This window comes from Haplochromis burtoni, unplaced genomic scaffold (genome assembly GCF_018398535.1).
Source record: "Haplochromis burtoni strain Fernald_Lab_line unplaced genomic scaffold, NCSU_Asbu1 Contig_312, whole genome shotgun sequence".
Taxonomy (NCBI): domain Eukaryota; kingdom Metazoa; phylum Chordata; class Actinopteri; order Cichliformes; family Cichlidae; genus Haplochromis; species Haplochromis burtoni.
Window position 1 is genome coordinate 16,079 of NW_024582673.1, and position 27,661 is coordinate 43,739.

General features: G+C 43.8%; 1 protein-coding gene across 1 annotated transcript; it reads left to right on the plus strand.

Moving 5' to 3' along the window:
- Positions 1-25,498, plus strand: carhsp1 (calcium regulated heat stable protein 1). The gene is made up of 5 exons (XM_005941801.3): positions 1-203; positions 20,228-20,386; positions 21,573-21,681; positions 22,482-22,604; positions 24,930-25,498. Exons 2-5 carry the CDS (start codon positions 20,305-20,307, stop codon positions 25,090-25,092), a joined length of 477 nt encoding a protein of 158 aa, XP_005941863.1. The 5' UTR covers positions 1-203; positions 20,228-20,304; the 3' UTR covers positions 25,093-25,498.
- Positions 25,499-27,661: the final 2,163 nt, after the last annotated feature.

Sequence of the window (27,661 nt, forward strand, 5' to 3'; positions counted from 1 at the left end):
CATTGAGAAAAAAAAGAAGGAAAAAAGGAAAAAAGAGCGAGAGAGAGTGAAAGAGTTTACTCTGCTGGACTCCGGGAGGCTGAAGCTCATCCTCACCACGCTCTACAGCGAGGAACAAACCCGCAGCACGACATCAAACTGTTCAGAGCGGAAACTTTTCCAGCTTCAGAAGAAACGTCAGTGCTGAAGTTGGAGGCAACAAGGTGAGACTCGAACACACGCAGCGCTGCTCTGTGAGCGCGCGGCTAATTTCTGCAGCAGCTAGCTAATAGTTTTTGCCCCAAGGAAGCTGTGAACTTTACACCTGCTCGACAAACACTGTGGTTTATATAAATGAGCTCAGCGGACGAAATGTGTGTTTTTATTTAAGCTCGTTTGTATTTGTAAGTTACTGGAGGCGCCAAAGTTCACTGACTTCCAGTCTTTGCTTTCCATCAAGGATTTTCCTGGCGCGAGCTGGCGTTCATTTCCTTTGGGGGGGGTTGGGGCTCAAAAGCATGCAAGGGAATACACACACACACACACACACACACGTACGTGTGTTTATGAAAGTCAGAGGCTTTCATTCATAAACTTGAAAAGGCTTTTTCTCACCCCCCCATTCAGAGCTAATGAAGTCCTGGAAGACGAGCATCTGTGGGCGCTTAAGAGCCGCATGATATTGCCAGTATCTATCAGCAGCTCATTATTGGACAAGTGCGTGTTTGTTTCTCACCGTGTGGGTGTGGGTGCATTAGCCACAGAGGACAGCAAAGGTGGAGGATCATCCTGTGTTTTTGAGCCCTGATTCCTGCCTGTTGTTGGATGAAGCAAGAAAAATATCATTAGATGTGTTGGTCAAGAGATATCGTTGAGTTTTATTGTTTGGTTGTGTGTGAAGAAGAAAAATCCTCGATTTCTAAGGAAAGTTATTGACTGGCTATCATCACAGTTTCACTGAGGATGTGGTTTTCAGTTAAAGGCTGAGGTCTCTCCAGAGCTGCACACAAATTACAGAGCGAGTTGCAGGTCTGGGTTTTATCCAGCACCTGTATGTCTGTGTGTATTTTTAAACTGTATAAGACCCTCAAACTTCCCCAACATGAAAATAAATTTCAGATGTATTTTGATCTCTGCCAGTCTACTTCATCGTTAAGTGCTTTATTGTGGTTTTTCTGTTTTATTGAACGACTTCTCAAATGTCATGGTGTTACTTTAGATGGCCGCTGAAGTGGAGTTATTATAAACGCTGCATTTGATGTCAGCTTGACTGACGTGATGATTTAGCACGTTGTGTCAAAATATGAACGCCATCCTGGACCAGTAAAACTGCACAGTAGAATGCAGTGAAGCCAGTGGACACCCCCTGCTGTTGGGTCTGTTTGGCTCTAATGCTGAGCTCTAACAATTCTGGATTCACTCATTTTTTTATTGAGTTCTTATTTATTGAATTATCACCCATGTCTTTCATAAGGTTGAGGGCAACTTACTGTGAAGAAACCACCCCAATAAATTTTGGAGCTGTATAATCAGCTGCTTCTCAGACTCAAACTCTTTGACTGCAGCTGGAGATGGGTGTGGTATTTGAACCAGCTCTCCACCTGCTGTAGGTTCTGGTCAGAGCTTCCACCGTGTTCTACACATGGCGGTAGATACTCACTCATTTGAATGTCGGCAACACAAGCTCATAGAAGTTACCCTCATAGACGATAACGGTGCCATCAGGCCACTTTAACTCTCACCAGTGGATTATTTTCTGTTTTTTTTATGACTGTTCTTTTTACAGCTGTGAAGCCAGAAGAAGCTTGTTTGAATGCAACATGATCGGGTGTAATAATCTCTCGTGAGACAATGAGAAAGACGTGTAATAGCATAAAGAGGACACAGCAAAGAGAGGAGCGACAAAAGCAGATGGAAATCCAAACTGTCTGCATCTCATTTCAAGTCTTAATTTTCATCTGTATCGAGTGTAACGCTCGTGTGTGTCTGTAGCAAAGTGCAGTAAACATGACGGTGCGTAACTGAAGGTGGAGAGGGAAGCCGGCGCGCTACAACTAGAAGATAAAAGAGAGCTGCTAATGTTTTGTGGCCTCTTTCCTGTAAAGGTGTGTGTGTGTGTGTGTGTGTGTGTGTGTGTGTGTGTGTGCACGTGTGTGCACGTGTGTACACGAGTGAAATGCATGTGACTGCATTTTGTGCAGTTGTGTTTCCTGTTGTTTACCTCGGGAGCAAATTCCACGCTGGGTAGGGAATTGTGACTGGATTGGCTCTTGCGATCTATGCCTGGCACGTCACCGCTCACACTTTGGAAAGTAGGAAGCACTTTGTTAAACTGGTAAATTAAGAATTGCATGCAAACGTATCATGGCTGGAACTGTTTGCAGTCGGGGGACACAGCGATACTGCTGGCTTCCTTTTCTGCGACTCTTTCTGGGTTAGCACAAGCCATCTTAGCAGTCATGGCTGAATATCCATGGTGTTTGCATGCACGTTAGAGTCAAGGCCAGAAGGAGAATGTAAAGTTGGTCATCAATCAGATTTTGTTTTTCCAAACTTTTCAGCCAGACAGCTTGTCAGTGATATTTAGTTTGGACTAATGCTGCAGCCTGAGGAGGTGTTTCCTGTCTTTGTCCCAGCATTCGGGCTGGTTATGCAGTGAGAACAGTCTGTGGCAGAGGTCACACAGACTTTTATTTTGGTGTTGGTTGGACTTTTCAGTAATGACTTTTCCTTTGCAACTGTGCTCTACCTGGATATGTGTGATTTTCCATAATCATTAGCTGCTTCTCATCTGTTTTATTTTTGTAAGAAATTGGCTGTTAACTACAAAGTGTCACAGTAGTGTAAAAGCTGTGTATGCTGTGGTGACTGTCACACTGAGTTCGTTATTTATATATATGCAAAGTATCTGAAAATCTCACACCTGTGTGTGCTGATATTACTGAATCATTTACCTGATAAGGACGGACAGCTGATAGCACGTATCAATAACCATCATTAGAACTGTTTAACTGACTGACCTGTAATCATGTCAGCGTGCTGGATACTTTTTCACACTTCAAGTTTCGTCATTTGGAGCTGACGCATAAATCATACTTTCACATACTCACTTGTACGAATGAGTGCCGCCAGCTTGCCATCACCTGTCATGCGATGCCTGTTAAATCCTGTCGCTAGCACCGATTGGAAGATTTGCAGACTGTGTCACCTGGAGCTGTTAGATCAGTGGTAGTCAAAGTGATGGCAGTAGCTAGCCAGTCAGTGACATTTTTACCTAATTTCCCCAATAATGTCTTAAAATGATGTCATCATTATTGAGATGACATTGTTTTCTGCCTCATTCTATTTTCATATAGACACCTGCAGCAAAGATGCACCTGAGTGCATGCAAATAGATTCATGTGTGGACTGGTTTGTGTGTCTGTGTGTGTTTGGAGTGGGAATACTGATCTGTCATCACATGACAGAAAGCAAGAGGATATTTTTGACTTCTGACTGCTGGTTTGATTTACATATTAGAGTGTAATGTGACTGCATTTGCAGAGATGCTTGTCTGCCTCATCTCTCTGAATTAATGTATTCATTGTGGCACATTTCTCTCACCTATTTGCTACTGTGGTTTTTGTGTTTTGGTGTCACACTGGGTTTAATGGAGGGTGTAGAGCAGTGCTCTGATGGGTCCTCGTCTGGCCTACGATGAGGTAGGTTTAGTCTGCAGTGTGCGACTAAATGAAATGCACATTTTCAAAACAAACACAGACGACTGATGACAACGGACAACAACACAGACAAGAAGAGCGTCAGTCGTAAGCGATGACACTGAGGAGTATTCTGCCCACAAGTTCAACACAGAAAAGCTTACCTTGCATTAGCTGGCTCAACAAATTCTAAAAACCCAGCTAGGTAACAAGGATCATGATGCTAGCGATCAACTTTCCCTGTTAAGCCGGCCTTTCTGCTTCAGGTTGCGAGCGTGCTCTCATAAAAATTTGCATTTTGCAAACGTTAAAACGTTTTGGGGCAACCCCCAAAATGTCATTCTTCTTTAACCCGAAATGGTCCCTGTGCGGCGCCTACTCTAGTCAGACGTTATCAGATGATAACGTGTTGCTGTTCATTTCTAAGATTGCTGCTGCACATTAGGGCTCTGAAACTTTAAGCCGGATATATTTAGACATTACATGTTATTGTCCCATAGCCTAATAACAGAGGCATGGAAATCACTGTAGTTTGTTGCAGATCAAATTGTAATATTGATTGAGCAGGTAATCTTGGTGTGTGTCCTCTGTTGTGGTAGCTGCAGTTCCAGCAGTGTGAAAGAGACTTGAATCAAGTACCACATTTATACGTTAATGTGATAATGCAGTGCTTCATTCAGTGGTTTTAGTGAGATACGACTCAACAACTTAAATTTTATTCGCCTGGAAGAGAATCTATCAAATTTAAAACATACAGTAAAGACCAGAAGAGTTAAAAACAAACCAAATCTATGAACAGATTTTATTGTCAGTATAAGTTACCATGGTGATTTAGCCAGGTAAAAACCGAACCTCTCTCGTGACGCTGAAAACTCTGACTTGAAGCGAGACCTGGTTTGCTAATCCAGTAATGTGGTTTCGTAGTACAGTCCTCTGGACTATGGTTCAGGTCACCGCCAAAGCCACAGTACACTTTCTTTTATATACAGTTGAACAAAATGCTGTGAGTGACTGGAACAAAGTGCAAGTATTACCTTGTATGTGTGCAAGCTTTCATTTCTCTCCTAAGGAATCTTTGCTTTTACAGGCCATGTGTTTGTTGTCACTCACCTCTGTAATGCTGAGAGTGCATTATGTGTCCTGTAACTGACCTCAGTAACTGCTCTCGTCTTTTTCATCAACCTAGTTGCTTTAAGAAGTGAGGCAGTGCAGCTAGCTTTGTGTGGAAACACAGCTAGCCTGTTTATGCCACTGACTGTTGTTGTTGTTTTTAAATGAAGATGTAGGGCTGTGCTCAGCCATTGTAGCAAGAGATATTTGTCCTTACAGGACAACAAACATGAATTATAGATTATGATGCTGTGAATAAACAGAATATTTCTCAAACATATGCAGCAGTAATATTAATCCATCATCTCTGCTTACCTTTCTGTGAAAGTCATCTGACGCCACTGATGGAAACGCACAAAGCCAGCAAACAATTTAAGTGATAATGGAGTCTTTATGCAGGTGAACTCCTCTCTCATAGCGCTTGCGTGTATTATTCTTTGTTTAGACATGCCAGAGGTTTGCAGAGACTTTCCTGGTTGACAAGGAGCCATTTGGGTGCGACTACATTAGTAAATACAATTTGCAGTAATTAAATGATACAATGTTTGATAGAGATCATTTTCCTTTGATTTCTGACTGTGTTTGAGTAAATGTAGCCACCACAGTTTTAGAGCTGCTGGTGAGTTAACTTTGGCTTCGGTTAAAACGCTTTGGGACCTCCAAACACCCCCAAATTCTCTCTGTCAAGGAAGATGCATCCTGTGGGAAGCTGTAAAAGTATACATGGGCTGAGTGATGGTACCACAGGACCAGGTTGCACTGTTTGACTTCGATGTGTGTATTTTGTTTGTCTGCAGCAGGTGAAGTTTTGAATGTGCAGCAGGGTGTAAAATGAGATTCTCTAGACCTCCAAACATAAAACACACCTTACTTAATAAATATACAAACACATTTTATCCCCCTGATCTTACAAGCTTTAAAGTTTCATATTTGATATGCAAGTAACAATTACTGCGAGGACATCATTAATCACAACAGGTGACAAATCAAAATGTGGCTCTTATCCAAACTGTCAACAGCAATAAATCTGTGCTCCATTCAAAGAAAGCTGCATTGCTCAGTGACCCCACAAACTCCCCTCACTCTTTTGTTTTCTTAGCCTTTCTCACACAGCTACAGTTTCTCGTCCTCACCCAGGCCTGCTTTTTCCCGTCTCCATGTCTGCCACCGGCTTTGCTGTCCAAAGTGTTTTTAATCAGCCTGTCTGCCAACAACCCCCAACTTCCCCACATGCTAACTTCTAAGGCAGCTTTTTTCCAACTAGCTGGGGCGAGAGGGGGAACGTCCAGTTTAGTGGGCTGCGACGCCAAATACAGGCATAACCCAGATTCACCCAAAGGCGCGGACGAGTAACGCCTCTACTAAACGCTGACATCTCACAGTTTCCAAAACTGCAAATTTCGTCACGCTCCGAACAAAATTCACTAAATCGACCATAAATGAAGACCAAAATTACGCATCGCATTTGGAAAAACAGCAGCACAAACTTTCTTACTTGTGCTGTCTTGCATCCAAAACAAATGTTCACCGCTTCGCAGTGACGTTACCGTGATTCTATTGGCTCAAATGATTAAAAGGAGGGGTCAGTCGTGTAAATCGGGCAATAGAAGCCGAATTTACTGCTGAATTTAAAATGACTGATTTCAGTGCACAAAAACCGTCATGTTTTATGAAAATGTGTCAACATCTGAACGTCGATGTTGTAACAAACTGTAGCTTTATCCGTCCAAAGGATCAACGGGAATTATTTCCGTATCCAACATCGACCATTTGGGTGTCCGATTTCCTGCTGGATGCTCTGAATGATGCCAAAGTAAATGATTACGGGGGAAATGGATTCACTGCAAACTTCATTTCAACCTTGTTATTAACAGACGTGTGATTTAATGATTGATGAGAGCTTTGTGAGCAGCCAGCAGATGTAATTTTCAGTTTCTGTGCCCTTATTGTCGACATAATGATTTTAATTGCTCGTTGTTTGTTTCATGTGTTGTGTCCAGAGCGCTCTAATGGTTCTGCATCCATCCAGTAGCTGATGATTGCTACTGCGGAGAAACACAGACTGCCTATTTTTAGTGGATTTATCAAAATGAGAACATCCACCTTTGCACTTTGAAGTTGAGACAATATTTGAACAAATATTTCATCTTATTGGATGAAAACAAACAGATAATGAACATGGACAAAAATGTACTCGACTACTTAAAATCAGACCTGGTGCTCATGACTCAAACCACCTTAGTTTTAGTGCAGAGCCGTCTTATCGAAACACTTAAACGTTTACGACCTGCTCTTATCTTTCCCACTGAAGCGAGAGACTTAATCACTCAAAAATCTAAAGAGCTCTCCAAGGTCAAAGACGTTTGTGGATTCAGTGCAGCAAAGGATATTCATTCAGGTCGAGAGCAGAGTTCACCTAAACCTGTTTTCTCAAACCTTCTGTTTTTGAGCAGTGACTCCTAAACACTAAACAATGTTGTTGCTGCTCTTCTAGCTAGTTTGAAGTGGACTCTGTTAGAAAAATAAAACGAGTTTCTGAAACGTAATCGGTCTGCGAGGACAATTTAATCCCCAATGCATAAAACCTGTTGATGGTTGTTTACGTGGATATACTGTCATGTTATAGAGAAATACCCATGATTCAGTTATACAGTTGTCAGTTTGCTAATCCAGTATTGATCTAGCAGCATGTTGGTCTTTTGTTGTCCCACAGCTATAACCATCAAATCTGCTGGTCGTTTATTTCAAACCATATGTTTGAATCCTCATAAATGCAACGTTCACACTTTAGATATATACATACAACATATCTAATCTATATATTTTTTTAAAAAAAGCTTTAATATGAGTTAAGTGGTATGAGTGATTATTTCTCCTTTGACCTGATCTTGATATGATCTTGCTTATCTGCTGCTTTAAGTTCTCTTCAAGCGACTGTAACTAAATTACCCAAATCACTGTTTTCAGGAGCTTGTGGAAATTGCAGTGTGGAAATTGCACGTCCAAAATTGCAGTGGAGCAGAAGTGGCGTCTGGCATGATTGTGCCGTTTTTTTTATTGGCTGTCGCAGCTGTGATTCTGGGCAATTTGAAAGCCAAGCATAAGAATCCCAGTACATCAATAACAAGCAACATTACTGTATGTTGCAGTGAGTCTGTGCTGCTGTTTAACTGGATTCCAGTGTAATATGTTTCTCCAGCAGTCTGTGCATCATACTGTCAATATTTTCCAGGAGATTTAGACGTGTAAGATAGACATGGGGAATGTCGGGAAGTTAAGACCCTAAGGAGGAAGAAAAATACTTACACATGGTGTCCAAAGGTTTCAGGTTTCTTACTTTCGATACATCTTTCTGTAAAGTTATCTTTTATTTTTTCTTATTGTTTTGGGGCCAAAAATAAAGTCAAATCATTATAAAAGATGGTATAAGAGGAGAATGTCGGCTGCCCAGATGAGCTTGAAGAGATTCAGAATGCAAATCACACATGGCAGTAAAAGCATTTCCCCTGTCCAGTGACTGAACAGGTCGCTTCCTTTTTCCTACTTTATCCAGGAAGAATCACCAGCTGTGGTTACGACCCCCACAGGAGAGGGCAGAACTGTGAGCATGTTCGCCTGAAGAAAAGGAAGAAGGCTTCAGCTCCCCATTGCAGTTTTCATGTCAACAGAAGGACAATCTGAGACTGCAGCTTGTACAATATAAACACAGTGAAGACCTGCTTGTAAAAAGATTGTTACAAAGCCTGTAACAGTTTTGCACAGTATTGCATTAGGAGGCAAAAAAGTAATAATTTAGTTTAGTTTTTTGATTTATTTAAAATTAAGCAGATAGTTCATGAGATTAACAACAAAATTACCAATTGAATCAAAAGCGAAGTCGTGACTCCTCACCTGCTCTCGACCACAAGAACACATGAATAAATCACTGCTTCAAATGAGCCACTTCTTTTGATTTCTGTGTGATGATCCTCATCAATATACACGAGACACGGTGCCTAAAGCCCATGAAAACATTGTTTTTATGCTTTTTGTTTTTTAAGCAATGTTAAAACAGTATGCTAATGTACCAAAAAAACACAATTATTTTGCAAGTGGTGTAATTCTGACACTTTGTGCACCGAGGACAGTATAATGCTGTTTGAGTCCAACTCCTTTAAATCAAGAAAAATGTAAACCTCTCATGTGAAAATGAAACTGCAGCAATTTGAGTGAAAAGTGATTTGAGCTGTTCACAGTATAGTAACTTATAATAGCTGCTGCTTGTTTTGGTGCTGAACTAATCTGGAGGCGCTGTTTTTGATACCGGATGCTTTTTGGTTTTCTGTTGTAGTCTCAGTTCTGCATTAGCTGATCGCTTTTAAAAGAAAGCTTGAACTTCAACAAACCCTCGCAGCCTAACTGACCCATTTTAAAACGTATGTATTGTTTCAGGCCTGTGTCTGGGTGACAGTGGGTTCTGAGAGGTGGGGGAAGCAGGGGTGACGTGCACCTGGAAGCTATACAGTGGATTCCTGGGTGTATGGGTGGGTGGGGGCTCAGGTCTGTAGCTGCATTCATACGGCTCCTCGTGTAAACAGGTGTGAAGCAGGAGTTTGCTGACGGTCATGGTCAGCCCTCACAAGTTTGTAATGTTTAAAACACCAAATCCAGTGACGCACATCGAGGGAGTGAGTCATCAAATGGAGAGATCGGGACCATCTTTTGCCGTCACACACATGCAATTCACTTTCAGCCACACACGCATCCACAGTACCACAAACACACCCACCCACAGTGGCTTCCACAGAGGGCTTCACATGGTTGCTTAAGGTTGCTTTCTGCATTCAACACAGGCTCATAATGTTTGTAAAGCAGATTGCGTTATTCTTTGTGTGCGTTATTCTTTGTGTGCACGCTTTGAGGTCTTCAATAAGGGGCCTGGAGCCATTTGCATCCGCCGTCCACTTCATTCATCTCGACCGCTTAAGAGTGGAGATGCAACAATGACTCTGCCTCCATCAGCTGCAGCGGCTCAAGGTCCTCGCAGAATGTCGCAGTGCAGATGCAAACATGTGACCGTGGTTTATGTCAGCCAGGAATCTTTAACTCAGTGAGACCAGTGCGAGATTGAAATCAAACTCCCCTTAAAGCGGTGCATTTAAGGGGCTGCTTTGTTCATACCTTTATACTTCCTGGCACCTCACAGGGGCGAATGATAAATGAGTGTTTCGTTTAGGGGGAGCTGAGCTGTTGATGGTTATTGTAGCTAGGGATGTGATGGTTATTAGCTGACTGAAGGGTTCAATATTGCAACCCCTTCTTGGGTTTTTTGTTTAAATGAATTAGTGATGTTATCACTATATTACAGCGGTTGTGTAACACAGCAGACACGCGCCTGCAGCTGCATTACACATCTCCTCTGCTAATACACAGATTGCATGTTGTCGATGAGAAAGATGAAGTTTTTTGAGCTATAAAGTATTTGGATGCCTTTTGTCAAAATAAGCAGACATGTGGGGTTATGGGTGGATAATAGAGCCTCGAAATAATATCGCAGTATTTCAAGAAAATATTTCTATTGTTACGGGAAAAATGTTTTATTGGTGCTGGCAGGCAGCGGGATTTATAACGACTTGTAAGGTGTTATAGCCTCGCCTTGTCCCAGTGTTGTGCACATGTAAAGGTGTTGTATTGTTTAAGCAATAATATTGTCATATGGCATTTTTTTTTTTTTTTATATCATGGAAAATTTATACTGCCTATATTATAATCTGTCACAACCCCTTATAGAACAGTACATAATGACATATGGATATTGACCTATGAGTAAAGAAGGCTGCTAATGCTCTCGCTGCTAATGCTCTCGCTGCTAATGCTCTCCACGCTCTGAGTAACGAAACTCGTTCTTTTAATTTCCATGTAATCAATCTAAAAACAGTCTGGATGGAGGATTCGTTAGAACAGAAAGGAAGTCGCGGCGGTGACGGCACACTGCACAATCTTTTCCTGTTTTTGCTGTCTCACCTTTAACAAGAAGACTAAACCGGAAATGCTCCCAAATAGTTGACAAGCCACACTTTACTGGATGCTGGATAGTCACCATGTTTAACAGCTCACTAGGAGCGCTCAGTGTGACATGTTTGTGTATCGTTGCATCGATGTATTAGTAAGACCAGCTTTCTTTTTTGTTTTCCTCGGGATTCTAGGATTTATAGTTTTTAATCTTAAAGGGTAACTTTAGTTTCGTAACACTGAATACTGGTCAAGCTGCATTCCTATTCTCTTGTTTATGGTAGAGACTCACACTATGACACCAGTCTTGCAACATTACAGTTAGCAAGAAAGCTAAATGGTTCCTTTAAACAGCTGCTTTTTATTGCCAAGTGCAGCTTTTGGGCAAAGCTAAAGGTAAAATGTTTCAATCTGGAGCTCAGAAACAAAGAGGAGACTGTTCTGAGGTCAGTCACCTGGGCGTAGTTGTGTCACCCACAGTTACAGTTTTCCAGCCTTGGACTCTCCAAGTTTCTGCAAAGTTCCTGCTAATTTCATGTCCTTGCTTTGTGTCTCTGCCCCCCGGTGTGAACGAGGAACTGAGTGAACCTCTGAGAGAGCAGAAGGGAAGCCGGGGTAAAGAAAAAGATGAAGCAAGGAGAGATGGAAAAGCAGAATCTTTACTTTCCCACATGGTTATCCTGTTATATCAACTCTCCTTTTCTTCGCTCTTCAACACATTTCCATCTGTCATGTTTCTTTTTTCTAAATGCACACTGTACTGGTTTGACCTCATGTTTGGTTTGATTTCATTTTCTCCTCTTCCATTTCCTGCTCTCGTGTCTCGATTGGATAAAAGGCCGATTGATTGTATTCGATGTTCGGAGCCGGATATTCCCATAAAAGCTTTCAAAGCAGAGTTTCTCGTCTGTCAGTCTCTGCACTTTATTTTATGCTCTTGTGTCTTTGTTTGTCCCTGTTTCACTGGTTTTTCACACATTTATTTTTAAAACAAACCGTAAGTCACACTGCAGGCAAGCCACACGTCACGCGTTAACTAAACATGCGGTGTAGTGAGGTTACCGCTACGCCCAACAAACGCTCTGCAGTAAAACTGCTGTATGATTTTACACTTTGGGTTTGTGCACATTAACAACAACGTGTCCACTAAAGCAGTTTGGGATGTGTCACTCCATAGTCAGGAATCTCACCTGACATAACCAAGAAATCCGATGATCCCAACATTCTGACAACTTTGTGGAGTAGCTCCAGTCAGCCACCTGTTGCTGTGTTTATCTGCACCACCACCTCATGAAGTCAGGCGGATTCTAGACCGGCAACCTGCACCAATACGTCCACGCTTATGTAAATGCCAGCCCACCTCCGACAGGGTCACATGATGTGGGATGACTTATAAATGTGCCACCGTTGGTGTGAATGATCAGCGTCAGTGAGCTTTAACATCGTCACAGTTAGCTAATCATTCAAATTACGGATATGAGAGGCATTAATTTCTCGTGTAACCCTGAGCTGAATTGCAAATACATTTATTTCCAAAATGTTAATTCAGTTTAGGTCTGATGACTCCAGGTAGAATAAGATTAGAGATTTGTCTTCTGCTCACCCTACGAGCTCCTCCACGTACTTCAAGCCTAATTAAATTTACTGGCACTAATACTAGGAGAGCAGCAGAAAAACTCTGAAGGCTCTTGAGCAGCTAGTACAGAAAATCAGCACGTAGCGCACTTGCTCTTATAGACATGTCAGGGACCGACGCTGGAACACTGAGATCTCTGTGGGTGCAGCTCAAGATGAACAGACGTCACCTTGAGGAGGCTGAAACTAAACGGGGACAGAATCTGTATGCATTTGTTTCTGACTTGTATAGTACAACAACCTCATCACATGGATGCTGTTTATCACACCAAAGCTGGCTGTGTGTGGGATTCGGCCTGACCGACGATGTCTGTGTTGACTGTGTGTGTAGCGTTGGTATTTGCTGTGTCAGCAGGGTCACTGGTGGCGTGTTGTTCAGAGAACTATCATGGAAAATTCCACTGGACATGGGTTTTATCTAGTGTGTGTGTGTGTGTGTGTGTGATAGAGTGGCTATTGTTTGAGTTTGTTAGAGAGACAGAAGTGGTCCCACTAGATGGGCAAAATCCATGCAAATATCTTGTGTTGAAAATATTGTTTCAGCTCATCTATTCTTAATGCAGCCGTTCATACCAACCGTGTAATTTCACTGGACCAATGTGCAACATTTCATTTTTTCCAAGCTTGATTGATTTATGGTTTTTGTTTAGTTTTTTAAAATACAAATAAACTGATCTGACCAATCAAAACGCGCTTCACTACTGAATATACAATGATATTTAAAATAATACATTTTAACAGCTACAAACTGCTTTGGGTAAGTCAGTTCTCTATGATTTCTCTGCCTCCTTACATACAGTATCATCTCTGCCAACAAGCACTGAAACTGCCTCACTGACATCCTGAATATGTCTATATTTTATAGATAAATAGATATAGATGGGATGAACCCAGAATCTCAGTTTCTTCTTTTTTTTCCACAAAAAAGCAGAAAAGTTAGACACTAACTACAATGCACACTAGCTATACACTCCAAACATGCTAAATGTCACAAATCTGTCGCCCTCCCTTCAAAATACACAACTGCAGCCTGGGACACAGCGGACAAGAAGTCGTTCCTGTTGTCCTGCATGTCTGTAGTTTGAATTGAAGCAGAGTCACATGATCATATACTTGAGGATGCATGGACTGCAACACACGCTAGGATGCTTATGTGTCCGTATATGTGCAGCATGGAAGTGCTGAACTTCCTTTGAGATGCTAAAGTGTTGAATAACTGAGTTATTATTACTAAATTTCTATCAAACTTAATCTGCGTCATTACACTTTGATGTTTCATCAGCATCGCAGCAGGTTGCTGATGCTTTGCGACACAGACCCTCATGGCAGCCTTTCAAATCGATAAAATTAGAGTCCAGCTTCGTCGTAGATTGGGTGCCAGTAAATAGAGCCTTCTTAGTGAGTGACAGCTGGATGCCGTCTTATTTAAATCTCTGACGTCTGGAGTGTGGCGTTCCCCTGAAGATGTGGACGTAGCCAGGTTTGGGGTTTTTTTCCCAGACCCGAAGGATCGAGTGTAAGTGATCTGCTAAGGCTTTCAAGCGACGCACAATCACAGACGAAGATTTTCCCATCGTTGCTAAGTAACACATGTTTGACACCAAAATCAGAGTTACTGTGGGATCATTTAAGAACAATAAGATCTGTGGATTCCTTTGAGTCTGAGGGGATAAAAACATCACTATGAAGCATTTTGGATGTAAGAGTGTTCAGATTTCAGTAGATGATGACGAGGGCTGGTGGACGAATCTGGCACCTCAGAGGTTCATGCTAAAGGGAGCAGTAATCTCTAAGGTCAAGGCTGCAGTCGCTTTTCCACTAAAGAATATTGCAGCTTTAATTTTCAAACATTTTGCCGACTGTAACCTTCGTTCTTGTGTTGCAGAGAGTTCGATGCCAGCTGTGGTTTCTTTGACGTTCCTATAAAGATCGGTGCATGCATGTCTGTTATCGTGTGTGGCCTCTTACTGTCCCCTGCTCTTATCTTGGTCTCCTCACGTTTGCTTCACACCTCTAATGACTCAGCATTTTTATTTGAGCATGGAAAGCGTGTATATTTTCACATTTTACCTTATATTTTGAATCTACCTGGGGTATTTCTTGTTGTTAAACTTGATTAGTGTTGCATGTATAACCTGCAATGTACTGTGAGGGGAAAAAAGGGCCAGTTTTTACAATAACATTATTACAATAATGGTTTTTGCTCCCTTTTATAAATGGCAAACTTCCACTGCTGGTACTTGAACGTGTTCAGCTTTACTGTTTTTACAGCAGCATGCCAAAACACACACACCATCACACACTTTCTGATGCCAGTCTCCAGTTCCACCACATCCCAGAGGCGCTCCACCTTTCAGATTGAGATCTGGTGACTGTGGAAGCCACTTGAGTTCGGTGAACTGATTGTTATGTTCCAGAACCTGTTTGGCATGATTTTGTGTTTAGCTTCTGAGATCAGACAAGAGCAGGCATGCTCAGGGTGGCCGAAGCAAGGCTAAAATGAAAGGAGGCAAATATAAGTTCACAACTGAAACAATGATGTAAAACACATTACGAGTGGTAGTGAAGAGTCACGGGAAGTCCTCCAGGAACCTGAACTTGGTGATGCACAACGGTTCAATTCAGTTTCACTTAGGTGCCAAATAACAACAACAGTCGCCTCAAGTTGCTTTATGTTGTAAGGTAATGACCCTTTAACAATGGAGAGGAAACCTCAAAAATCACACAAACCCCCTGTGAGCAGCACTTTGGCAACAGCAGGAAGGAAAAACTCCCTTTAAACAGGAAGAAACCTCGGGGAGGGGCGGGGGACACGGCACCTTCTTCCTGTAGTTACTTCTGTTGCTCCTGCCACAGAAACATCCAGCCAATAATAATAATGGCCTGCACATTATTTCTACTGACGCATTTTGCTTTTGCTTTGGATTTTGCTCTCTGTAATCACAAACTCATGATTCAGACCAGAGTGAAACAACTACAGGTGTGAAAATGCTGGAAAATTCTGACAAATTTAAAAATATTCATTTTAAAAATTCAGTTCCAGCATTGTTTTAAGGAAGCAGAGTTTGTAGTGTGTTGTGCAGGAAGGTGATGGTGGCCCTTTTAACAGCAGCAGTAGTAATGAGGTGAGCGAAGTCTGCACTCACCTTATCTTGTTTTCCAACCTTTCCCTGAGTGCTTTGTCTTATCTGCCACTTTCTCCCTGTCCCACCTCCTCTCCTTGGAAAGACCCTCTGTTTTGTTTGTCTGTTCTCTCCGTCATCCTGTAAAAGCTTTTCCTTTTTTAACTTTAGCGGCTCGCTATTCCTTTGGGAAGGAGGTTGCTTTGGTCACAGTGTAAACGGAGACAGACGTGTTGATGGTCATAAAGGAAGCGCGCTGTCCTGAGGGGCTGTGATTACATTAACCTCGTGTCTATTGAGTTAATCAGACACCGTGCTCACTCGGAGCTGTGCTTAAAAACCGTAAAGTGTGTAACTGCTGCCAGAGCGTGTAGCTGGTTCTTAAAGCAACTGGCTGTGTGCTGAGCAAACTCTGATGTCAAATGATCAAAGGTTAGAGCGCTAATCATGTTCAGATATTTAGAGCGTGGTGCTGTAGTTTTTGTGTTCATTGGCAATAGTCGGTCCTGTTTTGGTGTTTTTGTTTATCTGCAGCTGTTCCAGAAACATCTGCAGCTGTTTTCCAACCTTTCGATGGCTATTATTCATCCTCGGTTACAGAAACCAGATTCCACTGAGCTCATTAATCCATCTGAACAAGCATCCAGCTTTGATGTGCCTTTGTGCCACACTCTCCTCTTAGGACGATGCTTAACTTCTAGATTGTTATAATGCAACCTGTATTGTCCTTTGAGTGTTTTTGGGGCGGGCTTAGTGAGCAGGTCCAACTGTGAAACCACATGCTTATTGGTGAATGACTTGTTCGACAAGTCATTAGAAAACAAGCATGTTTTATAACATGGACTCTTCTTTTTGGCCAAAACCAAGACTTTTCAAAATGACATTTTATTCAGTGTGACCCAAGGTGACGGTCTAAGCAAATAAATGAAATAAAAGTTGTTGTCCCATTGGCTTCTATAGGACAAAGATATCGCCATCATGTGGCCTTGAGATGAATGCAGCTCGCTCGACCATCCCTCCAACACATCAGACTGTCTTCTAGCCACCTCTATATTTGTGTTGACCCGTTCATTTATTTTTAAAAAGCCAGTTTAATTACTTTTATATGCTGCTAGCTTAAGCTATACCAATATGCCATGAATTATGAGTAGATTAATAGTATTTTATTTATTGTCATTGTCAAGAACAATGAAATTGCGTTTGGGGCTTCCATACAACCCAAAAAAAAGAAGAAAATAATAAATACCCCTTAAAACCCAAGTGTACATATTTAACCCAGTGTGACTCCAATGCAATAAGACAATCCTTAGCAATAATGTTCGTAGAAATTCAGACAAAGACCTGAGAAACATGACAAAATACAACAATGCAACCCATTCAATATTATTGTACTGTGAGATATGATATCAGATATGATAGTTATCTATTTAAGAAAGAGGGGGGGGGCAGGAGGGGGAAGAGAATAAAGATATGATGCACCAATGCAGACCAGTTCATTGCTATTAAGAAGTTGGATATGGTTATTGTCCGTGAGAGGGGGGCAGAGAGTTCAGGAGCCTCACAGCCTGTGGATACAGGCTGTTGGCCAGTCTGGATGTTCTGGCCTGTATAGACCTGTACCTTCTCCCTGAGGGCAGCAGATGGAAAAGGTGGCGCGCAGGGTGATGTTGGTCCCGCAGGATACTGTGCACCCTCCTCAGACAGCGAGTGGGGAAGATATTACTGATCTCTGGCAGACTTGTTCCAATAATTCTGCCAGCTTCTTTCACCACCCGCTGGAGTGCTTGCTGATCGGCCTTGGTGCAGCTGGGGAACCACACTAGAAATCCATACGTCAGAACGCTGCTGATGGCACAGTTGTAGAAGTTCAACATCAGAGATCTGGGAATGTGTGCGCTCCGCAGTCTCCTCAGGTAGTAGAGGCGCTGTTGGGCCTTCCGTGCAACTGAGGTGATATGGTTGCCCCAGGACAGGTCCTCGGTCACAGTTACCCCCAAGAATTTAAAACTGCTCACCCTCTCCACCGCCTCACTGCCAATGAAGAGAGGCAGATGGTTGTTATGACCCCTCTTCCGGAAATCTACAATGATCTCCTTGGTCTTTTTGGTGTTTAAGACCAAGTTATTGTCGTGGCACCATGACTCTAGTTGTTGCACCTCTGTCCTATAGTTTGTCTCATCGTTGTTGGATATAAGTCCGAGCACTGTAGTGTCATCGGCAAACTTAACAATGAGATTGGACGCGCAGGAGGAAATACAGTCATGGGTGTAGAGAGTGTATAGCAGAGGGCTCAGAACACACCCCTGAGGGGCACCGGTGTTGACCACAAGGGTGGAAGAGGTGTTCTTACCCACTCTGACACTCTGTCTACGGTTAGTGAGGAAGTCCACAATCCAGTTGCACAGAGAGGAGTTAAGTCCCAGTTGGTGGAGTTTGGGACGGAGTTTGTATGGCCGGATGGTATTAAAAGCCGAGCTGTAGTCTACAAAGAGGAGCCGTGCATAGGTGTTCCTGTGTTCCAAGTGCTTCAGTAATGTGTGCAGCACTGTGGCGATCGCATCCTCGGTTGACCGGTTCTCCCTGTATGCAAACTGGTGCGAGTCCAGGGATGGTGGAAAAGCAGCTCTGATGTGTTTAATGACCAGTCTCTCCAGGCATTTGGCGGGAATGGGGGTGAGTGCCACAGGTCTGAAATCGTTCAGACATGTGACATTTGACTGTTTTGGGATGGGAACGATGGTTGCTGCTTTGAAACAGGATGGTACCAGTGAACAGGACAACGAGGTGTTATATATAGAGGTGAAGACGTCCGCCAGGTCCGCAGCACAGTCTTTTAGCACCCGGCCCAGCACTCCATCTGGCCCGGCCGCCTTCCTGGTGTTAATGCTCCGGAACACACGCCTCAGCTCATGAGTGCTCAGGACTGGAGCAGGATCGGTTGAGGGGAGAGGGGACAGGACAGGGTCGGTGTTCTCCCTATCAAAACGGGCATAAAAGAGATTTAGATCCTCAGCCAGAGTAGAACTGTCGGCTGAGGGTGATGGTGTTCTCCTTTTGTAGTCCGTGATAGCCCTGATGCCCTCCCAGACCTGCCTTGGGTTTGTGTTGTTCTCAAACCTGGCCTCGATACGCCTCCTGTGCTGCTGCTTGGCAGTCTTGATGCCTCTTCTCAGGTTGGCCCTGGCAGCACTGTATGCCTCCTGGTCCCCGGATTTGAAAGCGTTGTTCCTTGTTCGAATAAGTTGTTGAACTCCGTGTGTCATCCAGGGTGGATTATTAGGGAACACACGGAATCGTTTCCAAGTTGTTACATTGTCCACACAGAAACAGATGTAGTCCAAGACAGTGGAGGTGTAACTGTCCAATGCGACACGATTGTCAGTGTCCTGCACCTTGAATACATCCCAGTCTGTGCAGTGGAAACAGTCCTGAAGCATCGGAATAGCATCCTGCGGCCATGTTCTCACGGTTTTGGTTGTAATCCCAGTGCTCTTGATCTTTTGTGTGTATATTGGGTGTAGCAGAAGGGAGAGATGGTCTGACAGACCCAGGTGGGGATAAGCCTGGGCTCTGTATGCATTCGCCATGTTGGTGTACACCTGGTCCAACGTTCTATCTCCTCTGGTAGCACACTTCACATTACGGTGGAAATTGTGAAGTACAGATTTCAGGTCCGCGTGGTTAAAATCCCCAGCTGCCCTCTTATATAAGGAGCCAGCTGAGGTGGTTCGGGCATCTGACAAGGATGCCCCCTGGGCGCCTCCTGGGTGAGGTGTTCCAGGCATGTCCCACCGGGAGGAGGCCCCGGGGCAGACCCAGGACACGCTGGAGAGATTATATCTCTCGGCTGGCCTGGGAACGCCTTGGTGTTCCCCCGATAAGCTGGAGGAGGTGGCTGGGGAGAGGGAGGTCTGGGCTTCTCTGCTTGGGCTGCTGCCCCTGTGACTCGGCCCCGGATAAGCTGAAGCAGATGGATTGATAATATTCTGAAGTCTGTATCACAAAAAGTAGTTCCTAAAAAAAGTTCTTGTGAGAATGTGTCAGGCTCTCTCATGCTGCGTGTTAAATGTGGGGAAACCTGATTCTCCCCACGCTGCCCAGAACTGCTGTGTGAAAACACCTGTGCACCGTGGGAAATCTGCTCCACTTTCTTCTGCAGCTTTACTCAGAAACACTGGCGTTTGCAACCTCGCTGAAGTTCTCCTTGTTGTATTTGTTTAACATTCTTGCGTCTTTCTCTTTTCTTCTTCTTTTCTTCTCCTTTTCTTCTTCTCTTTCAGCTGTAAAGCAGAAGCCGCTGCACGTTTTCTTTTCCACCTAATTGCTCGACGTGCAGTCGAGGGTGAGGTAATGGCTGATGTTAGTCCTGGGCTGAGGTGAATAAGGACACTGTTGTTCTCCACCGTCTCTGTCAGGTCGCATCGGCGTGTACTCGAACTACTGTTGCCACGGCAACGAGATCCATGAGCACAGATTGTTTTTTGCGGGTGGGGGCTGGAAGTGGGATTTGCAGCTTGAATTGCTATTGAAGTAAAAAAGTGCACGTAACACCTGGGTGAGACTGGCACACTAGTGTGTGTGTGTGTGTGTGTGTGTGTGTGTGTGTTAAATGGAGAGAGTTAGGTAACCCTGTTCTTTGTAAGCATGCTGTGTGACTCGCTCTAAATCTCGTCTGTCATCCTCCTTTCCCAGGTGGTTAACACGCTCTGCTGTGCTCCCTTTTGAGCCGCCCCTCCTCCCTCCCCATCCTTTACTCTGCCTCTTCCAACATGTCCTCTCAAGACACTGCCATCAAGGGGTCTCGACCTGTGACCCCTCCACTGCCTTCTCCAAGATCCCCACGGTCTCCAGGTATATGCATAAATACACACACCCTCTCATGTGTCACCTGACATTGAAGATTTTGCTCACTTTCAGAGCAAAATCTATCAACATCCTACAATGTGAACGGCACATCAGCACTTTAACGAGATTAGCCTCGTCCATTTTGATGAAATTTGATCGCAGAAACTCTAAATGGAACTCAGCAGTTCGTATGGCGCCCACGTGCTTGCCTGACAACATGGGGCAAGCTCCTAATGAGATAACAGATGATGTCAGGGCTGATTGCTTCCCCGATCTGGACCAGAGCATCACTGAGCTCCTGGACAGTCTGAGGTTCGACCTGTTGGTGTCAGACGAACCCAAGCTTGATGTCCCAGAGGTGTTCTGGTAGACTTACTGTAGGTCAGGTGAGCGTGGGGCCAGTCAACAAGATGAGCAAGGGAAAATCTCATTGGCCTCCACCTGTTAAACCATTGTTTCAGAAGTGTGTATTAGAGGGGTGATTGGTACAGAGTCCACATTCAAAGTCTGCAGAGAAAACAAAGACACTGATGGACCATTTCCATATGCATGTGCCAAGTAAGTGCGCTGTCAGAGTAAGCAGTCCCAATGTCATGGCCACATGTGTTAACAGGTGTCTGCTCTCCAACTGATCTATAATCACTTCTTCTGTATTAATGTGCAAGTGATGCTCAGTTGATGGGCCTGTGCAGTCCTGCTTTATGGAAATATCAGAGTTGGCTGTGAGCAAATTAAGCTTCATCAGAAAAAACTAGCACAGTCATTTACATACAGAGTGAAGAAGCAAGGTGAGCTAGCACAAATAAGCATGAATTTAGGAACCGCGCACTGTTAGAGCGCTCGCTATAAACAGATCAAAGTACGAACAGCATGTGTTGCACTGATGTGAACCTACTGTGCCAGTTAACCCAGTTCTGTTAATATTATAGTGGTGGTGGGATGGTTCACTCATAATTAAACGTCCCTGATGCTGTGAGATGTTTAATGTGACTGACTCATCGTGTGAGGGCGTCGAGCTCACGCTGAGGTGGTTCACAGGCACGGGGGAGCATTAGCGTCTCTGTCCGAGGCCACGGGTCATGTATTTGCACATGCATTACAGGCACAGTTTCCCTGCTCTAACCGCTCGCCATGCTGTTGCGTGAAATTTGTTGCAATGTAACACACTGAGGACTTTTTCCCCCCACTTCAGAATCTCTGCACCTCCCGGCCTGCAGACACAGAGATCGCTCGCCTTCCCCTATGAGAGGCTACCTCATCCCCAGCCCTCTGCCCACACGCAGAAACAGGACCTGCTCAGCGTGAGGACACACACACACACACACACCTGTAGACCTTAACGAGAGGAAACAAATTCACAAGCCAATGAAGCGAGTGTAATATTCGCTGCTATGAGGCTTGTTGTCGTTGCTGGTCAATAGTCTCGTGCTGGACGCTGCACGGTGATCAGTTTGTTAATCAGACTGTCAGATTAGCATGTTCAGTGAGACCTTCTGTGTCTAACCACAATGAAACACCCACAGCTTTCATCGTTCGTGTCCTGGAATTGCCTCTTCGCAATAATTCATTGTTACCACGTCATGCAGCATTCAAGCAGCATGTGTAAATGATTAGTATGTGCTGATGCAGACAAACAGCAGTGCATGCCAGCACAGTGTGTCACAGTTTGTCAGCTGCTCTTCAGAAGACTCACTTTAAACATGAACTTTTAAACAATGAGCACATGCATTACTCTGTATTTTATGTATTAGCACATGTGTTTCTTTCACTCTTGGCTCTGTATGATGTAAACAAGAGTTTGTATTCTGTGAATCGTGCAAAGCTTCTCTGGTTGTTGAAGAGCATAATAAGACCTGCTTCAAAGTAAATGTTTTTAAAAGCTCACTCGGGGCCAGCCCTGCGCTGTGTGCAGGTTGCCCTGCAGCAGGACTGGATCTGCTGGAGAGCAGACAGGACGGAGCCAGCTGGTTAGCAGCCAACGACCTTTCAAAATAAAGTGCTTATTTCCTATATGGCGGGTCTTACGAGGGATCTGCCTCTGCTGGTTCAGTCTGCTCTGTGCTCACGTCTCCCATCTCTCTGTAATGTGCTTCCTGTGTAGGACGGCTCGTGCATCGGAGGGACCCGTGTTTACTGGCGTGTGTAAATATTTCTCGCGCTCCAAAGGCCATGGATTTATCACGCCATCGGACGGGGGCGCTGACATCTTTGTCCATATCTCAGAGTAAGTGTGTGTGTGCTTTGTGGATTAATGTGTTCGTGGTCAGGTCGGCGTGGGGAAGCACCTGTGGTGTGGAGAGTGCCTCACGCCGTCGTTCTGTGGGTGAAAGGTCAGGATGTGTTTATTGCTCTGTCACTGATGAGGTGTGTGTAGCTTGATGTTAAAGTTTGTCAGCTCTCTGTAGGAGTGAAAGGAAATGCACAGCAAGGCGACGCCGAGTGTAGGAGCAGAATATCTGATGACCTTCACTGCGGTGCCTTTATCACCCACAGGCCTGAAGCACAGACGCACGAACACTTGGACACCTACGTTCACACAAACCGCTCATTGGATACTTTAAGCACAAAACAATAAAATAGTTCACGAAGCCTTTGAGTGACTTTTCCACGTGTTTGTCGAACACAACAGGACCAGGCTCGTCCTCAGCAACAAGGCAACACAACAACACAGCCTAGTGATGTTTATTGATAATATGTTATTGATATAGTGATATTAACCTCGTGCCCTCCTCTGGCCTTTTTCTTTTTTTGATGTAGAGATCTGTTAAAGCTTCCCCCTTTGCTCTGCCATCTGTACTCTTAATGCGTTTTGCACCCTTTGACACAAATGCACAAAATCTGAACTCATGCATCTTTTTTTTTCCCCCTTAATCAACTTGAGCTCTTATCAGAATCGTTTTCTGGATTGAACGTGATTTTTAGATGCAGACTTGATTCATTAGCCTTCTCTGGTCCTTCAGGTCATAAATTCATTCTTTCTTTTTTAAGAATGAACCAAACTGACTCGGCCGGTCCTAAAGGCGTTGCTATCCCACTCAAAGGTTTGTTTTGGTTTGTCAGACTTTGTGCAGGCGTCTCTATGGGCCTCATAGTAATAAAACATTTCAAATGTATGGTTGTGTTATGAGTCGGGGTGTTGAAGTGCAGATTCTCAGCTGTAAGTAAAGGAGCTGGTGAAGCTGTTGCATAAATTGTTGAGAAATTGGGGCCATTTTTAAACACGCTCGCCTGCTAAAGTTGTTTCGTGCATATTGGAGGATCTGTTTTGTTATTTCTTCATAAATAAATCAGCTGAAAGATCGTTTCATTTCATTCTTCTTCTGCAAACTCAAAGCACAGGGTCCAAGGAGCTTTGAGTTTTGGGCCACATCAGCACTTTGGTAGGTTGTGAGGTAAAGAACTACTCCAGCACTTCTTGACAAGCTGGTAAGTTTGGCCTTAACATCCATGAAAGTGCTGGATGATTGTCAAATCCTTTTTGAGGTAAAGAAAGCCATGTGAAGAAGACTGTCCAGGAAAAATCTATATTATTATTTACCAGTGACAAACCAGTACTCAGCATGAAGTGGAAGAAGTTAGTGAAGCTGAGACGCCGACCAGAGGGCAGCAGGTTAAACAGGTGGTGAGTAGCGTGCAAGAGGTCACCTGTGATGGGCCTGGTTTTCCTGCGACAGGAGGATCTGGCGAAGGCGGGGGGTGTCAATCAGACTTGTTAAAGCAGCCAACATGTTTGGCCGCTGCAGTATTTGGTCAAATAAAACTAAGATGAGCTGCACCAGTAGGACAGTAATTAAAAACAGAAAAGCTCACACAGTGGAGACGATGTAATGTGTTGCATTCCTGCAAAATCTGACAAATAAGCCTTTTATTGATCATGTCAGTGTGTCTTTGTGGTCTCTGTGTGTTCAGCGTTGAACTGTCTGCACTTTGAGCCCACACATCATATCTAAACAGTGTTTGTCACAAAAATATCCAGATTTGTGACGTTTGATGCTGCTGGGTTTCTTGAATAATTAGCTGAGCGAGGAGTCGTGCAAGAGACGGATATGAAAACGAAACCACACGAGAAATCATGGCTCGAGAATCCCGTTCATTAACTTTCACTAAAATCTACAAAGAAAGCCGGAGAGCTGTTATAATAATGTTTCTTATTATTGTTCATGTCCTCTTCAACAGGAAGTGTCTCATCGTCTGGTGTATCGTGTGTTTTTGAATCAGAGAGGTATGCCTTTTTAAGCTCTCCTCTCCTTTGCTCTGTGGCTAACGTAGAACATGAGAGGCACAAACTGGGTGAATGGAGTCAAATGGCCACTTGAGAGGCAGAGTGATCATTTGTCTCTACAGCTGAAGTCCTTCTACCTAACAAGCCTGTGCTGATGAGACTGAGCTGTGTGACTGGTTCTGTCTCCCCTGAATCAGCAGTGAGCACAAAACTGTATTTGATTCCATCTACAGCTCATCCAGCACTCGGGAGGCTGAAGCAGGACAAGAGTTCAGCGTGTCTGTAAAATCCAGCTGGGTTTGAACCCCTCTGTCTCTGTCTCCTCAGCATCGAGGGCGAGTATGTGCCGGTGGAAGGCGATGAAGTGAGCTACAAGGTTTGCTGCATCCCTCCTAAACTCGAGAAGATCCAGGCAGTGGAGGTGACCATCACCCATCTCAAACCTGGGACCAAACACGAAACCTGGTCGGGGCGCACCGTCGACAGCTGAACACCTGAACCGCGCTGGTGGGAGGGAAGAGGAGTGGGTGGAGTCAGCATGATTGGGGGGGCGGGGTGGAAGAATGAAGTGGGGGGATAAAAACCTGGGAGTGGTGGAGGAGCCAGAGGTGGTGCATACTGTTGGTTTGTGAATAGAGGGGGGACTTCACCTTAGGTTAGACTTTTAGATCCCTGCTTAAAAAAAATGATAGTGAGATGTTTGGAAAAGGAGTTTTCACAGATTTTAGTTTGGAGGAGCTGAACCGGCCGTGGCTGCTCCCCGTGGACCCCGCGCCATGGGGTTATTCTACAAACTCCACTGTGAGGCGTACTCCTCTGCTTGTGCCTGCTTCTATCATGTGTGTTTGACATGTTTGGATGGCTCAACAAGTGAATTAAAGAACTTTCACCTGGTACGACTGAGTTCCTCATTTTGTTTTTATGTTATGTGCTCTGCACAGATTCAATGCAACCTGTGCCACACGCTTTGCAGCTTCTGGGATCGATGCTATATTACACAACCTCTCATAGGAGGAGGTGCTGGACTTTTCTTTGACGGCTTTTCTGTGAATAAACACACTCTGTGACTCGTTAACATGTTCTGTTCATGAGTGGGGCATCATTATCCATCTCCTTTTGTGGTCCTTTGTCAGATCTCGGCTGTATGAGTTGATCAGCAGGAGAAACCACCATGAATGGTTTCTGTTACATGTGGCAAAATTACCCAGTAAAGACACAGATAAGCCGGGCTTCAGAGAACTGCAGCAGGCTGCTGTTGCAGTTTTATAACCTCTTGAATGTTTCTGGCAACAGCAACAGTGGCTGTGCAACAGCCTGCACAGCCACTCAGTGGACAGTTGTTAGCTTCTCATTCACACTGATAGTTTTCTGTCTGGTACAAAGCAAAGCTAGTAGAAGAAAACAGTTTACTTGTATCTTCTGACCCAGGAGGACGACTGCAGACTCATGGACTGCTGATAAAAGCTGCCAAAGCCACATCAGACTACTTGGACAGTCTCTTGTGTGTGGTTCATGCTGCAGTCTGGCATCAGCAGGTGTTCTCCTGTCAGTATGCTGCAAATAAGGAAGCCATGACCATTAATAGGCTGATTGTAACTTGTAAGGTGTCTGTGATACTATATGAAGACACTAGTCTCATTTATCATGACCGCAGGATTACGAGTAAATGTTGAATCCAGTTCTTTGCCTCGGGAGGAACGACTTACATGTGACGAGACTTTCAGGAAATGCTGGATTGCTGACCTTTAACATAACCCACCCGCCTCCAGCTCACCCTGGCCTCCTTCACAGCATCCATGAACCTCCTCTGAGGGCTACATGTATAAAACATATATAAACATTAACATGATCAGTGTGAAACATCACAGATTCAGTGGGCTGTTAGAAACTAGACACTTATTCAGGTTTAATAAAATGAGAAGTAGCAGAAACTTTGAAAGTTAACTGCAGTAAAAACGTGATGCTTCTCCCAAGAACAGCAGGACTCATAAGTTTAGTGCACACGTATAGTTAAAGTACTATATATGGGCTTATAGTTAAACAGAACTCACTCACTGTGGTCAATACAAGGTTGGATAGAACAACAAACAAACCTAAAATGCAAAATGAGTGTGTGATGGCATGAAATCCTAAATTCACGTGTGACTAAAGCACAAATTAGGGTGAAACTAAGTGTGAGTAGGAGTGAATCTACTCGCTTTTAAAAAGTGATGCACTTGCTGACAGGTTACTATCATCAGAAAAAGGCTGCTGCCCTCCTCTGGCAGCATTTATCCATTACAGCCATCCACCGCTGACGATAACGGCGTGGAAGTGGATTCCTGCAGGTGCCATCGTGCACGGAGCTGGAGCAAGAACCTGCTGGGTTTTCACGTGTGTTGTCCTTTACAGGGACCTTACTGATGGTTGGATTCTCTGCATATTGAGAAACATCAGTGACAATGTGTGATAACTTTATCAGGTAGCAGTAAGCATGTTTGGGTGTTTTCTGATTTAACCCTCTGGGCTCCGGCCTTGGTGGCCACTTCACTTTTCGTTTTTCAACTATTTTTGTTCTCTTAATGGAATGAAACTCAGATTTTTTATTTTTCAACATCAGCTCCTTAATAATGTCAATAATATTCACTGTACACCAAATTGTTCCTCTTGACTCTATCGTGGCCATTTTGGCCAATTGAAACCCATTATAACCACCTTTTTTGATTCCTTGTTATTGGCAGTACTATATCCTGCGATTTAGGTAAATTTGCTTTCATTCTAAACTCAACACATGAAAATTGTAGTTTTTAATGTTTTTTACCAAATTACATCATTTACCCATTTTTGGCCAAGCAAGCAATTTCATGTAACATTCTGAATTTCTAGTAGCAGCCTTTGATGGCCTACCAAAGGTAGCCACGCGTTACTGCCCATCTCTGCTTACCACACTCCAATGGACCAAAATAATGAAACAATTTTGATATAGGTTTGATCTTAAGGATCTAATAGTTTGTGTTTGTGCATGACATTGCAGCACAAACATGTATTTGCAAGATAGACTGGAATAAATAATGACGCAT

Coding starts and splice junctions, on each gene's coding strand:
- carhsp1 (XM_005941801.3), top strand. CDS start 20,305: ATGTCCTCTCAAGACACTGCCATCAAGGGGTCTCGACCTGTGACCCCT. Junction 20,387..21,572: donor AAGATCCCCACGGTCTCCAG/GTATATGCATAA, acceptor CCCCCACTTCAG/AATCTCTGCACCTCCCGGCC. Junction 21,682..22,481: donor AGAAACAGGACCTGCTCAGC/GTGAGGACACAC, acceptor CTTCCTGTGTAG/GACGGCTCGTGCATCGGAGG.